The 13,794-nt window shown below is 44.8% G+C and overlaps 1 protein-coding gene across 1 annotated transcript; it reads right to left on the bottom strand.

The window, feature by feature from the left end:
- Positions 1-3,836: 3,836 nt before the first annotated feature.
- Positions 3,837-12,940, bottom strand: C13H19orf18 (chromosome 13 C19orf18 homolog). The gene is made up of 4 exons (XM_046682073.1): positions 12,859-12,940; positions 8,357-8,459; positions 5,204-5,370; positions 3,837-3,991 (listed from the first exon to the last, which is right to left on the bottom strand). The coding sequence occupies exons 1-4, from the start codon at positions 12,938-12,940 to the stop codon at positions 3,837-3,839; spliced, it is 507 nt and encodes a 168-aa protein (XP_046538029.1).
- Between the last annotated feature and the right edge of the window lie 854 nt (positions 12,941-13,794).

The following is a 13,794-nucleotide window of genomic DNA, read 5'->3' as shown; positions in this document are numbered from 1 at the left end:
GTGAGAGTTTGCAATCCGGATTGGAGGCCTGTAAGGGCACTGGCCGATTCCAAATCTTGGGAGACGGGCACGGAGACTGCACTCCTGCAGGTCCCTGAGGACAAAAAGATTATGGCAGGGAAATAAAGCAGGGGTGAGACTATTAGAGAAATTAAGACGTTTAAATGCAGCCATGTATGCTGCAGAAATGGGGAACACACATACACAGAAGCCAGGGAAGATGCACACCCAGGAAAGATCTGAGGCGGCCTTAAGCCTTCACACGGGGTTCATTAGCGAAGGTCTTTCCCTGCATGGAGCCAGTCCCTAAAGCCCGGGAGAGGTGGCGCTCCAGTTTGCTGAGACGCAGTCTTATATATGTTAGTAGCAATTAAGGGAGTAACTATCCTCTCCCCTTTGCCTCATCACACGAGTCACCCCGTCATATTTGCAGGCCCACAGTGGAGGGGAGGGAATTACACAGCTTGTGTACTCTGCGCGGTGGGAATCTTGGGGCCGCCTTCAGATTCTGCCTCCACAGGCGCTTTTTTTTTTTTTTTTTTTTGGTTGTGGGGGGAAGATTAGCACTGAGCCAACTACTGCCAGTCCTCCTCTTTTTGCTGAGGAAGGCTGGCCCTGAGCTAACATCCAGGCCCATCTTCCTCTACTTTATACACGGGACGCCTACCACAGCATGGCTTGCCACGCGGTGCCATGTCCACACCGGGATCCGGGCCAGAGAACCCGGGCCACCAAACGTGCGCACTTAACCGCTGCACCACCAGGACAGGCACTGTTGCTAAGAGACACCCGCCCCAGAAGATTCATGCTCTTCCCTTCCTCGTGTACTTGATAAGTGATTAAAAGCTGTCCAGCCTCTCCATGCTGGCATCCATGTACAGTGTGTAGTGCATTGCCAGCAAAACCGACTCTGGAGCACATCCCATGCTGGCTACACTGGCTGCAGGGCCTGGTCGCAGACCCGCATGGATTCCAGAGGCCAGGGGCGTGCTGGAGCCTGGCCTCGCCACTTTCTGGGCCCTAGCCTGATTTGGAGCCCTGGGATATAATCATTCCGAGAATTATCAACGGTGGAAAGGACTGAGCGCCTGCTTCCTCCGGTATCACCCAGCTCCCGGGAAGGTTTTGAACTGTGGGACATAACCACGTGGCCCTGGCAGAGGTTTTCTTAGAGTTCGCATCTCCTCCTTCAGACACATTATACCCACTACAGGTAATCCAGAAGTCATAAGACTTGTTGAGAAATATTCAAACTTGCTTTGCCATGTTGTCTGTCATATGAACAAGCTGCTGGCATGTGGTAGCTACTCAACAAATATTTGCTGAAAAGCAAAGTGTTTTTAAAAGCAGTTTCTATGGAATGAGTGTTTGTGTCTGTCACCCTCCAAACTCACTGGTTGAAGCCTAATTCCACGTGTGGTGGTGTTTGGAGGTGGGGCCTTTGGGAGATAATCAGGTCGTGAGGGTGGAGCCCTTGTGAATGGGATTAGTGCCCTTAAAAGAAGAGACAGGAGCCAGCTTGCTTCTTCTCTCCCTCTCCCTCTGCCATGTGAGGAGACCAGGAACAGGGCCTGCACCAGAACCTAACCAGGCCAGCACCCTGATCTCAGACTTCTAGCCTCCAGAACCATGAGAAATAAACGTTTGCTGTTTAAGCCACCCAGTCAACAGTAGTCTTCACGGCAGCCCGAGCAGACTAAAACAGGAATCTTGCATGTTGGTGTGTCCTGAGTTAGGATTTTATCTCAGAGGGCTGCGTGTGTCTCTTGCCTAAGGGTATGAGGCTGCAGTGAGGAACACCGGGGGCCCATCCAGGCTCTGGGAGCTGTGAGCCAGTGCATTTTGCCACCGTTCCTTTGCCCTGCTGTCAGCTGGGCCGCCCATCCCACATGTAACTCCTTCCTGGCAGCACTACTAGGCAGCTGCCCACCACTGGCTGAAAGAGTCTTTGGTCTGTCCCAGTTTCTAATAAATAGTCCATTATTCCTTTGTCACATTCTCTCTTGCAATTTTCTTCATTTAGGAAAGATGGAAACTGAAAAGAAGAGTCAAGAGACCTGGGTCTGGCTTCAGCTCACCATCGAATTAGACTAAATCTTTTTTTTTAACAGCTTGATTGAGAATTTGATTCACACGCCACAGAATTCACTCTTTTACAGTGTATGATCCCATGGTTTTTAGCACATCCACAAGGTTGTACAACCATCACCACTGTCTAATCTAATTTTTTAACATTTTCATCAGCCCAAAAGAAAGCCCATAGCCATCAGCAGGCCTTCCCTTTGCTCCCCTCCCCCAGCTCCTGGAGCCACTAATCTACTTTCTGTCTCTGTGGATTTGCCTTTTCTGGGAAATTCATATAAATGGAATCATACAGTGTGTGGCCTTTTGTGTCTAATTTCTTCCACTTATGATGATGTTTTCAAGGGTCATCCATGTGAAAGCATGTGTCAGTACTTCTATCTTTTTCATTGCTGAGTAATATTCCATCATGTGGATGGACCACAGTTTATCCATTCACCAGTTGATGGACATTTGCGTTGTTTCCACCTTTTTGCTCTTATGAATAGTGCTGCTCGGAACACTTGTGTGCAAGTTTTCTGTGTGCATGTGTTCTCAATTCTCTTGGATATATACCTAGGAGTGGAATTGCTGGGTCATGTAGTGACTCTATGTTTAACTTTTTGAGGAACCATCAGACCATTTTCCAAAGCAACCGCACCATTTAGACTAAATTTTGCCTCTTTTGTGTTCCCACAGCTTTTGGCAGCTCCCAGCTTATGGCACTCGATATGTCTGGCTATGTTTTATAGCTCCTTCCCGGCAGACTTATTTCACTCCCCAGGTCCCAGCTCTTAAAAACAGGAAGACTGTATCTTAATCTGGCGTCATATTTATTTTGATATTCTCAGTCTCCTCATGCGTAAAATGGAGACAGCTACTGGAATTGATCAACACATGAACGAAACTGGGACCCCTCTCCCTGGTCTAACAGGCAAATCTAAAAGCAAGCTGCATAGGCTTAAAGTCAGTTCAGTAAGATCCATGCTGTGCTGTGAAGCAGCCGTGCAGACCTCATAAGCCTGGGTCTAATGACCTTGCAGCCCCTCATCTCATGACTCAAGATGCCAGCAGGATGAGTCAGAAAGGAGAGAACATCCTTCTCACATTTCCCAGCTGCATTTCTTAGAGGTTGAAGGAAAGAGTGACGACCTTGCTCCTTGCCTCCCTCCACACCAACGCCGACATTACAAGCTTGGTTTGATGTGTAAACAAACAGCTCTTGCTCTCCTTGAAGTGGATGACTGCTAGATGTGTAAGCCCTTTCCTGCACGTCACTGCTTTGTTAAAAAGTATGTCAACTGCATCAGACCTGTAGACCTCAGAGCAGATCCTCAACACTCTCTTGGACTGTTTCTAGGATTCAAATTCCTCACTTTGATTATCAAATAAATTCCTTTAATTAACCCATGCTTAGATTCTTTATTTCAGTCAACAGATAGTATCACTGAGAAAGTTTTGTTTAATGAAAGCGGTTTCCCAGGACCGTCAGGGAGACTGCCCAGAGAGAGTGCTTGAGTTTCTGATTAGGAGCAAGAAAAGAAAATCCAGACAATTTCTTTTTCACACTTAGGAAGTTGGATTTTTCTCTTTTCCGATTAAATGATAATAATTATTCATGAACTACGAGAGCTAAGAAGCAGGAATTGCTCTAGCACATGCATTTCTTTTCTGTCATACACTTCTAGTTTCTTTCTCACGCTCAGGGAGGCCTCTGCAGACGGAGTAGGTGGCGCGCACGGGCGCCCTGGGCCGGTGGCCCTGCAGTCCTTGTCTCACCGGCCAGCTGACCCCGCGCCCGGCTGGTGGGCACCCTCAGTCCCCATCTCTGCAGCAGACACAGCATGCTCTATTTTCATTTGCTCGACAAAATTGTGCTCCTTCTTCAAGCTCTTCTTTTCGAGTTGTTGTCTTCTTTTTGATCTAATAACTAAAATGTAGACATAATGTTACGGAGATACTAACAAAGGAGGAACAGAAATGGAGACAAAAGAGGTGAGGGAAAATGTGTGGAAAAATAAAGTTACAAACAGGTGAATTTTCAAGATAGAATGAACATTATTTGCCTGATAAGGATGGTGAAAATTGGATTTTAAAATTATTTTCCCACTTTCTGTATTCAAGCTTTATAAATGCCCTGCCCCCCCACCCAAGAAAAAGAGTGCAGAAAAGTTATAATTTGATGTAATGAAAAGACACTGAAAACATATTTTCTAAGGGTGGGACAAGGGCCATCTGCCTCATAAGCATCAGTGATCTCTTCTCGTCTCAGCCTTTCAGCCTCTTCCTGCCTGCATGTCTGGGGCTGTCGGAGAGGCAACTCTGCAGGCGCGGTTCGTCCCACTGAACCAGACACTGCCCTCTCTTCATAGTTTTGCTGTAGAATTTTTTTAATGTCCAAGAATCTCAGGGTTTCTACACAATTAGGATTTGCCCCCTCCCCAAAAGGATTTGCAGGCTGGGTGGGCCTCTCTCATACAGCGGTCTTGGACCTGAGGGTAGTGACCTCTGTTTTGTGGGCCCGGCTCCCATTTCCACAGCAGATTGAGGCAGACTGTGCAGGAGGGACACCTGCCTGCCTGTGTTCTGAACTCAGGAATAACACCACATTAAAAAGTATGTTTAAGGGAAGTGTTTTCTCCAGGAAAAGTTTAGTTTTCTTTTTTCTGAGGAAGATTAGCTCTGAGCTAACTGCTGCCAATCCTCCTCTTTTTGCTGAGGAAGACTGAGCTAACATCCATGCCCACCTTCCTCTACTTTATATGTGGGACGCCTACCACAGCATGGTGTGCCAAGCAATGCCATGTCCACACCTGGGATCTGAACCGGCGAACCCCAGGCCGCCAAAGCAGAACATGCGCACTTAACCGCTGTGCCACCAGGCCAGCCCCAAAAGTTTAGTTTTCTGAACTCTGTTTTCAATCCTTTGGAATTGCCCTGCAAAAGGAACCAAAGAGCTGTTTGCTCCTCTGTATAATTTGATGAGAACGGTTCATTTCTGACGTGTGGCTGTAAATATTCATCTTTCTTACCTCAAACTCCATTAACTCCCACTTAGCTTTGCTTTTGAAAACCAAACCATCATTGCCAGCTCAGCTGTGACTTTGGGTTTGACAAGATCAACTGGTCGACGATCCTCTACCTGAATGAATGAACTTTTCCAGCTCCTTCTCATTCTCTGGAAGTAGGTAAGTGGACTCGTCCTGGCCCTCATCCTCGGAGACTTCCTCTTCCTCTCCTAATAATGGTATCCTGACATTTTTATAAAGCAACGCAAGTTGTTGTCTTTCCTCAGCCTGTACAAGTCTACTGGAGAATAATATAGATGGATTTAGGGGCACGATTTTCACGAAAAATCATCATGTCTTAATCATGTGACTTTTTGACTGAAAAGGAGTCACAAGTACATAGCGGTAGGTGGGGGAGGGAGGCAGAAATAGACAGCTAAACCAAGTGATCATAGATCTCAAATTTGTGTGATGGGCAGAAAAGGAGTAACTGGTAATGCCGAGCACGGATCAGAGCCAGGACCAGGGGGAGGTAACTGAGGTGCTCACGTTGGGTGCAAAACTCCATAGTCAAGATAAATAATATCTAATGCAATATCTTACAAAAGAAAAAGGCCAAGAAATCCATGATGAACAAAATATTGACATTTTAAATAAAGAGAGTATAGCCACTACTGATTTTTCCTTTTGCTCAGTCTCCAGTATGGCTTGGCCCAGCACTGTTACTGATCCTGTACTTAGAATGTTGACATTTTGTTCATTGTGGACTTGGGGGACATTAATTTAGATTTTTTAAAAATATGGCATTAATTGAGGCTGGCTCCATGGCCGAGTGGTTAAGGTTCTGCACATTCCCCTTTGGTGGCCTGTGTTGGGATCCCTGGCATGGACCTACTACACTTATCAGCCATGCTGTGGAGGCATCCCACATACAAAATAGAGGAGGACTGGCACGGATTAGCTTAGGGCTAATCTTCCCCAAGCAAAAAAAAGAGGAAGATTGGCAATGGATGTTAGCTCAACACTAATCTTCCTCACCAAAAAAAAAAAAGGCATTAAATATTATTTATCTTGATTACTGAGTTTTGGGCACCCCTTTAACTTTGCACCTGAGGCAACTCTGGAAGTGCATCATCAAACGGCAATTCTATTTGATGTGGAAACAGATAATAGAGTGGTTTACTTTTTCCTAACATACTTACCTTCCTAATTCTGTTTGATTCATGTAATAAAAAATAATTTTAGGATTAGCTTATTTGTGTTCTAAGGTGCTGTGATGGAGGAAAGTGTGTAGGAGGAGCATTCCAAATGCACACTGCACAGCAGGAAGAACTGCTCTGACCGTCAGCATTGCTAAAGATAATCAAGAAGTTCAGACAGGACCAGGATTCGGGTGAGGAGAGTGAGGTGCTTACCTCAGGTGCAAAACTTAAGGGCGTGCCAAAAAACTCAGTAATGATGATAAATATTTTAACTAAATATTTAAAAAAATTGAAACGAATGGAAAAAATCCATGATAACCAAATATCAAAATTTTAAATAAAGACAGGATCCAACAGGGCTGTGATGAATCATATGGGAGCCTGAGTCAGGAGAAAAATGTGTCTCTATACATGTCTTTTTATGTATTTTTAGGACTTTTTTTTTCTTGAGGAAGATTAGCCCTGAGCTAACATCTGCTGCCTATCCTCCTCTTTTTGCTGAGGAAGACTAGCCCTGAGCTAACATCTGTGCCCATCTTCCTCTACTTTATATGTGGGACACCTACCACAGCGTGCCAAGCGGTGCCATGTCCACAACCGGGATCCCGAGCCAACGAACCCTGGGCCGCAGAAGCGGAACGTGCGAACTTAACCGCTGCGCCACCAGGCCGGCCCATCTTTATGTATTTTTAAATGGTTATTCTTTTCCAAAACAGTAAAGAAGTTGAGAATATACTAAAAAATTGAAAAGTGGTGTATCAAAACTCACAACATGATGTAAAGTTTAAATATTTTGTCTATACGAGAAACAGGATTTATTTTACTTTCCTGGTTTAAATGAAAGCAAACTCACCAATAGTATTTTCAAAATCTACTTCTGGAAAAAATTAACCGTGAAAAATTACATAAAAACATGCTCTTTGGGGCATGTGTTTTTCCTTTTGCCTTAGGCTCTAGAATAGCCCGGTGCACCCTTGAGGTCACACAAATGTAAAACCTGCGAGAGTTGACGTTAGCTCAGCCACTCGACTGGGCACTGACATTCCAGGAGGGTGCGTTTTAGTGAGTTATCTTAGGAAACTTTATGTCTGTTAACATCTTTGTCTACATTAATGAAATAAACTGAAATTGCAGTTACGTAAATTGAGTCAAAGGAGATGTCCACATTAGATAGCCCAGAACCCAACATGCAGGTTACACTCTCTCATTAGCAAAATTTCTTCAGTTTTACCACTAATCTCATTTTGCCTCCATCTGACGTACTCCGAGATGGTCCTAAAAGGGCTACCTTAAAAAATTTCCTACAGATGGCCATATATTCCTTGTGTTCACACTTGATTCTAATAAAGCCGATAATTCAGTATGTCCTTGAGCTGGCTCTGATGGGAAACGCCGGGACCCCGGGATGAGTCCTGGAGGAGGAAGCAGTGTGTGGGTTCTGGTCGGGGTAGTGTGATGCCGCAGTGCAGCTCATTTGTGTCTAACACTAATTTCAAAATGATCACACCTGGAAGGAGCTTGACCACAAGCCTCACGTGCACAAACAAGATGAAGCACCTCCCCAGCGCTCCTGTCGCCCCGGACTGCTTTGAGAACAACAAGTTTCTAGTGAAAAAGAGAGTGGGCACTCTTTTCTGCTTTGCACTGTTAGGATTCCGTCTAAAGTATCAAGTTCGCTTTGGAACACCACATTTTGGGAGGATGCCGGCATCTCAGACGTGGCTCGCCAAACATTTTTGACCATGATCCATGGTAAGAAATACATTTTACCTTACAACTGTGTGTCTGTCTGTCTGTCTGAAAAGTTTAAAAATCAGCATTTACTTTAATACATGTAATGCTTCCTGATATTTTCTGTTCTAAATTGTATTGTATTGTTTCTTTTTTTTTTTCATTTATATCATGACCCAACATGAGTTCAGTCCACATTCTGAAAAACACTAGTCTAGAAATTTACAGTGACTATAATAATTTAGTGATTATAAGAATTCTCATCATCATAATCATTGTCATCAGGAAACAGTGACCTAGTTGATTGGCGATGCCTCACTTCAGGGCAGTAGATGTTACTTAGCATATACTTACTACACCACATAGAAGACAACGACCCCGCAGATCAGGGCGATGCTGAGGGCAACCCCGGCGATCACAATGACCTGGACAAGAGCAGGTCTACGCGGAATCAGTGCTAAAAACAGAAAGAAAAGAAGTTCTCATAAAACTTCGTTTTAGCTGTGTATCACTTAATATAGCGTTTGTCATATTGTTATTCCAAAGGGGAATGGGAGACAAAATCAGAAATACCATAAAAAAATAGCATTCTTTTTTTTCAGGATTGGCACCTGAGCTAACATCTGTTGCCAATCTTTTTTTTTCTTCTTCTCCCCAAAGCCCCCAGTACACAGTTGTATATTCTAGTTGTGAGTGCCTCTGGCTGTGCTATGTGGGACGCCGCCTCAGCGTGTCCTGATAAGCAGTGCCATGTCCGCACCCAGGATCCGAACCAGTGAAACCCTGGGCCGCAGAAGCGGAGCGCATGAACTTAACCACTAGGCCGTGGGGCCAACCCCCAAAATAGCATTCTTAATTTGAAAAAAATACAGGGGCTAGATTGCACAGCCTGTGCGAACAAATACAATTTGAATTCCCACATGATCCCTGACTCCGTTTTGTTCATCTGCCTCCTGTCCTTGCCAAAGCCCCGTCTTTTACTCTGTAGAGATATGGGATCCCTGAGTCAGTATAGCAGCACCTGCCACATGTGTCGCTGAAAGGAGACTGGCCTTAGTTTTACAACTCAGGTGTTGCCCTGCTGTCTCAGGTGTGTGGTGCTGCAACACAAGGAGATTTCCGGGCAAGTTAGGAGGCAAGTCCACGAACCTGCATTCCGGGTGTCCGTATTTGGGGCTATCGAGTGCGCTATAAAACCATGGTTGTTCTTTGTAGGCTCAGGTGTATCACTCTTCCCATCATCTGAAACTTAAAAAAAATAATAACCAGAGAGTTGTTTGTACAAATGGAACAAAAGAGCAATTGGCAAAGTACGTACATTGCTCAGCCACTTGTAAAGTCTGACAAATTGAGGTGACTACTCCTCGTCCCACACTTGGCCATCCCCCACTTTCTGTCCCTTCACTGGTACAGGATGAGGAGCAGAAAAGGGCCCTGAGGTTCACATCTCAAAGGAAAGTCAGCTGGACATGAGAAAATGAACCTGGACGTGAAAACGCTAGCAGTGTAAGGTGCTTAATCGTAGACTTCAGGTGTGGGGTATACATGTTCACTCTACAGTTTCAACTTTTCTGTCTGTTTTCAGATTTTCGTGGTGAAATATTTGGGAGGGGGGAAGAACATGGCTTACAGATGATTTCACTACAACGAGCACTGAAAATTGGCCTTTGGATTTGGTAATGGGATGGTCACGGGAGACCTAGACGGGGGCAGGACTAGCACCGTGGCGGGGATGCTAGCTCGACTGGAGCAGGTTCAAGAGAGAATGGGAGGAAAGGAATTGGAGTTTTGGAAACTCTTTTGAGGAGCTTTGCTGTAAAGCAGGGAAGAGAAATGGGGGCTGTGAGGGGGCCGAGGGATCAAGAGATGGGTTCGCCTTTAAGATGGGAAAATTGAAGGCATGTTAGTATGAGAATGGGGATGACATTTTAAATTGTGATGCTATGGGAAAGGGAGAGAGAATTGCCAGGAGTGTCCTTGATCATCTGGCCTCAGAGGATGGAGGCTGGTGCACAGGTGAGGGGTCATCCTTGGCCTGGACAGTGGGAAAGACAGAGAAGGAGGGTGCAGTTGCAGGCAGATGGGGGGTGCAGACACTCTCTTTTAACTGCTTGTATTTTATCACTGATGGAGGAAACAAGGTCATCCCCTGAGAACAAGGCTGGGGTAGATATGTTAGGGGTATTTGCGGAGTGAGAAAAATAGAGAGAAAGTCATCAAGTGTAATGGGAAATTACGTGGACTAGGGAAATGGAAAAGCATATTTTTAATAAAATTTTCTAGAAATAGAATTGCTGGGTATATTGACTATGTTTTCTGTATTCTTGATGCTTTGGCATATGGGGCCTTGATCCTGCAGAGACTCCCCCTCCCAGGGCTATTTCCTAGAGAGACTCCCCAGTGAGCAGGCCTTTGATATACAAGTCAACCAATCCAGAGCCCACCCCCAACCACCTCCTTTATCAAACTCACACACGAAGCCAGTCTCCCTTCTGCCCTAACTCACCCCAGGGCCACGTACCCAACAGCTAGGAACTACTTCTATAGCCCAGAACCTGCCAAAATTATTCAAACTCTCCAACATTAAGCTTACTCCATGTGCCTATCCCACCTCGCCCATTCCTTCCCATGAAAACACCAAAAAGGCTCTGTGCCATGCTCTCCCCTCTCCTCCTCCTGCCTTCTGGCAACTCTGGTCCTTCCCCACGTGGCCCTGCATGGTGTGCCATGCCTCTCATCTCTGGGAATCTGTGAGTATTAACATCTTCCTTCGTGACAGTCATTTCCATGTCTGTGTGTCTTACCACATGTGATTAAAACAAATCCCGAGTATATTTCAGTACTCTGGGTTAAAAAGCAAGTGCATTCTTTTTATAAGAATTGCCAGTTGCCCTCTATAGAAGCTCACTCATTCCTAGACTACAAACAAGATATGAGATTATATTTCCCTACTCCTTTGCCAATAGAGTTTGTTATGAAACGTTTTGCCCACTTTCAACATGGTGGCTGAAAACTGGAATTATGGTGTGTTTTCAATGTGTATTTTCCCTTATTATGAGTTAGGCATCTTTCCATATAACCAAGAGCTAAGGGTGACAGGGGAAAATTGGAGTCTTCCAGTGACCTGACCAGACAAATAATTCTGTCCTCTATCTCCATATCAGAACGTACACTTGGGACCCAAAGCTCAGGTGTGGCAGATGTCTCAGCGAACTGCTGGTGAATGCTCACAAAACAAGCTACTGTCAAAGCAAGGACCAGAGGCAGGCCTTCTGATGCCTTGGCCGGAATTCAGCCTCTGGGCTTTGGTGGTGGTGGGGTGAATGGACAGGTGAAATAGCCATAGCTGAGCTTTAGGAAGATTGATAATGTGTTTGGGATGGATGGATGTATTGGTCATGTTTTTTCAATTTTCTGTATTTCCTGATGCTTTGACATCTGTGCTATTTTTCAGTCTGCCCCAAGTGGCATCATTACTAACCCAGCCACCCAGGGGAGGCACCTTTTTCTAATTTTCACACAGGGGCTGTATAGGTCTTGACTGCCATGGGGGGTGCCTTCTGGAGCCACACACCACAACAGCCTTGGGAATTCTTGTGGATCCCACTCACCCTCCCATTTCCCTCAACGTACCACTATGCCTCAGGAGTTGCGTGGACATAGCAGGTGTCAGAGCTAGAAGGTCATTGAAGGGGATCAGAGAGAAGAGACAGGTTTAAGATAGATTTAGGAAAATAAGGAAATAACTGGGAGAAGGGGGCCTAACACATAGTTTCCAAATAGCTAAGATGGTAGATGTTGTTAATAAATTTAGTCCAATGCCTAGCAGAAATTTGTGGCTTAATTTGTGAAATTATGTGGTATTCTGTTTGCATCTAGTGTCTCCTTTCACGAATATGGACTGTCAAGAACATAGCACATTTGTTTTCTGGTCTGCTTTGCAGTCATGCAAGTTGGGAGACCTCCTCCCAGGTTGAGGACCGGGAGAGACAGAGCAGAGCCGAAGGGGGCTGTGTTCTCATCAGGTCAGAGAGCCTGTGCCAGGGAGGGCCCAACAGCGTATCTTCTCCTCCAGCACAATTTAGATGCTATCATATCACGCAGACAGCATTTCTCTTGTACAGAATTGAGATTGTTTATAAACACAACCTATCTCCACAAAGAGGTGCTGCCTGACTTGATAGATTGTCAGGGTCAGTTCCTGTGTTTTGAGATAAACAGAGTTCCCTGTAAGACTCAAAATGCAAAGCATGGAAGACAAATGATTGTAAAGAATGTTTTATACTTGGAAAGCATCTGTGTCTGGATGTATGCTCTGCTGCCAAAACATGTTCACCAAATTACAGTTAAAGTCACACAGACACATTCGTGTGATCTGGATGGGGTCAAACTTTTTGTGTGTGCTGATTGAAGTGAAATGAAAGAGAAGAGATCTTCCTAAAGAGAAAGCACAGCCTACAGAGAGGGAAGAACATAGTATTTAATTTCCAAGCAATGTCTATCTAATTATATTATTTTATGGATCATGCTACTAACAAACACACCAGAAAAGACACATTCCTGTAGTGTGTAAGAGGACCCCAGGCTACAGTTCTCATTTCACTGCATGAGTAATACAATGACTTACCTCTGGGTCTTGAGGAAGCCCCTTGAATCGGAGATAATTGAGTTTCCTTAGAGGACCATGTGGGCTGTTTGGTGACACTTGTGCGTGTTTGTGACTGTTTATAGCCTTAAAAAGAAAACTTGTAGCAGTGAAATGTAATTTACCCCTTTTTACTTCACCTGAAATGAGAAAAAACAAAGATTGAAGCTATGCATTGAGCCTGTTGTTTATCCAACTGGTTTCAACTCACCTGCATAAGGCAAGCATAAATGAAATGGGCATTCCGTTAAAAACAAAACTAAAAAGATGAAAGAACTTTGAACCTTGTCCATCACTCAAAAGTTGTTAGTCTTTTATCATATGGGTGAAAGGATATATTTAGCTGTAGTCCAGCATCTGCCCTATGTTTATCTGTGGAACTAAGAAGCTCTGCCTGCTTCAGAATGTGTGGGTTCTGACTTGGAGCCACCAGTGTGAGGTCAGCTCATGTCACCACATGGGATTCCTTCCCGGAACCAAGTCAGCCAATGGAGAGAGGCACAGGTGAGACTAAATTTGTGGGTACAGATACAAATAATATCAGGTCCCTGCCCTCAGGGAGTGTACAGATTAGTGAGGAGGCAGAAAGAAATCAGTTCTAATTCTACGTGACACATCCTAAGAAGCAAACAGAGAAGGCAGCAGGACTCCTGAGTCAAAATGCCTGGAGGCTCAGCCTAGTCTCTGGCTTCCTAGATGGTTGAGCTTGATCAAGTTACTTAATCCCTCTGAGCTTCAGTTTCCTCATCTGTAAAACAGGAGGAAGAAATAGCACCTACCACACAGGGTTATAGCAATGGCTGAAGAATGTAATCCATGCAAAGCTCAAAAGCAGAGTTGGCCCGGAATGTTAGTTCCTGCTGTAATACTAGAGAGTGTCAATATTTTCAGAAAAGCAATTCAGTACACCTCCAGTCTCTGGAGTGCTGTTCAAAAAGCTAGACCCGAGTGGCTGTCTCCAGAAGTTTCTTTAAAGGAGATTAATTGAATCATCTCAAAATGAGGAAATGGGATTGAAAAGTAGATGGCATAGAAGTCAGTTGTCCCTTGTACCTGTCCTTTGTCCATCCAGCAGTTCTCTCAATACAGAGGCAGGTTTCGAGTCACCTCTACCAGTTATAGTAGGATAACAGACCAGAAGCTCTTT

This window comes from Equus quagga, chromosome 13 (genome assembly GCF_021613505.1).
Source record: "Equus quagga isolate Etosha38 chromosome 13, UCLA_HA_Equagga_1.0, whole genome shotgun sequence".
In the NCBI taxonomy this organism is placed as follows: domain Eukaryota; kingdom Metazoa; phylum Chordata; class Mammalia; order Perissodactyla; family Equidae; genus Equus; species Equus quagga.
Note: the sequence above shows the minus strand (reverse complement) of the source record. Positions and strands in the feature narration are given on the sequence as shown.

What these genes read in the sequence shown, in the direction of transcription:
- C13H19orf18 (XM_046682073.1), bottom strand. Translation starts at nt 12,940, where the DNA reads ATGGACAAGGTTCAAAGTTCTTTCATCTTTTTAGTTTTGTTTTTAACG. An exon ending in TTTATGCTTGCCTTATGCAG is followed by an intron (nt 8,460 to 12,858) that starts GTGAGTTGAAAC and finishes TTCTGTTTTTAG; the next exon opens with CACTGATTCCGCGTAGACCT. An exon ending in GGAAAAGTTCATTCATTCAG is followed by an intron (nt 3,992 to 5,203) that starts GTAGAGGATCGT and finishes TCTACATTTTAG; the next exon opens with TTATTAGATCAAAAAGAAGA.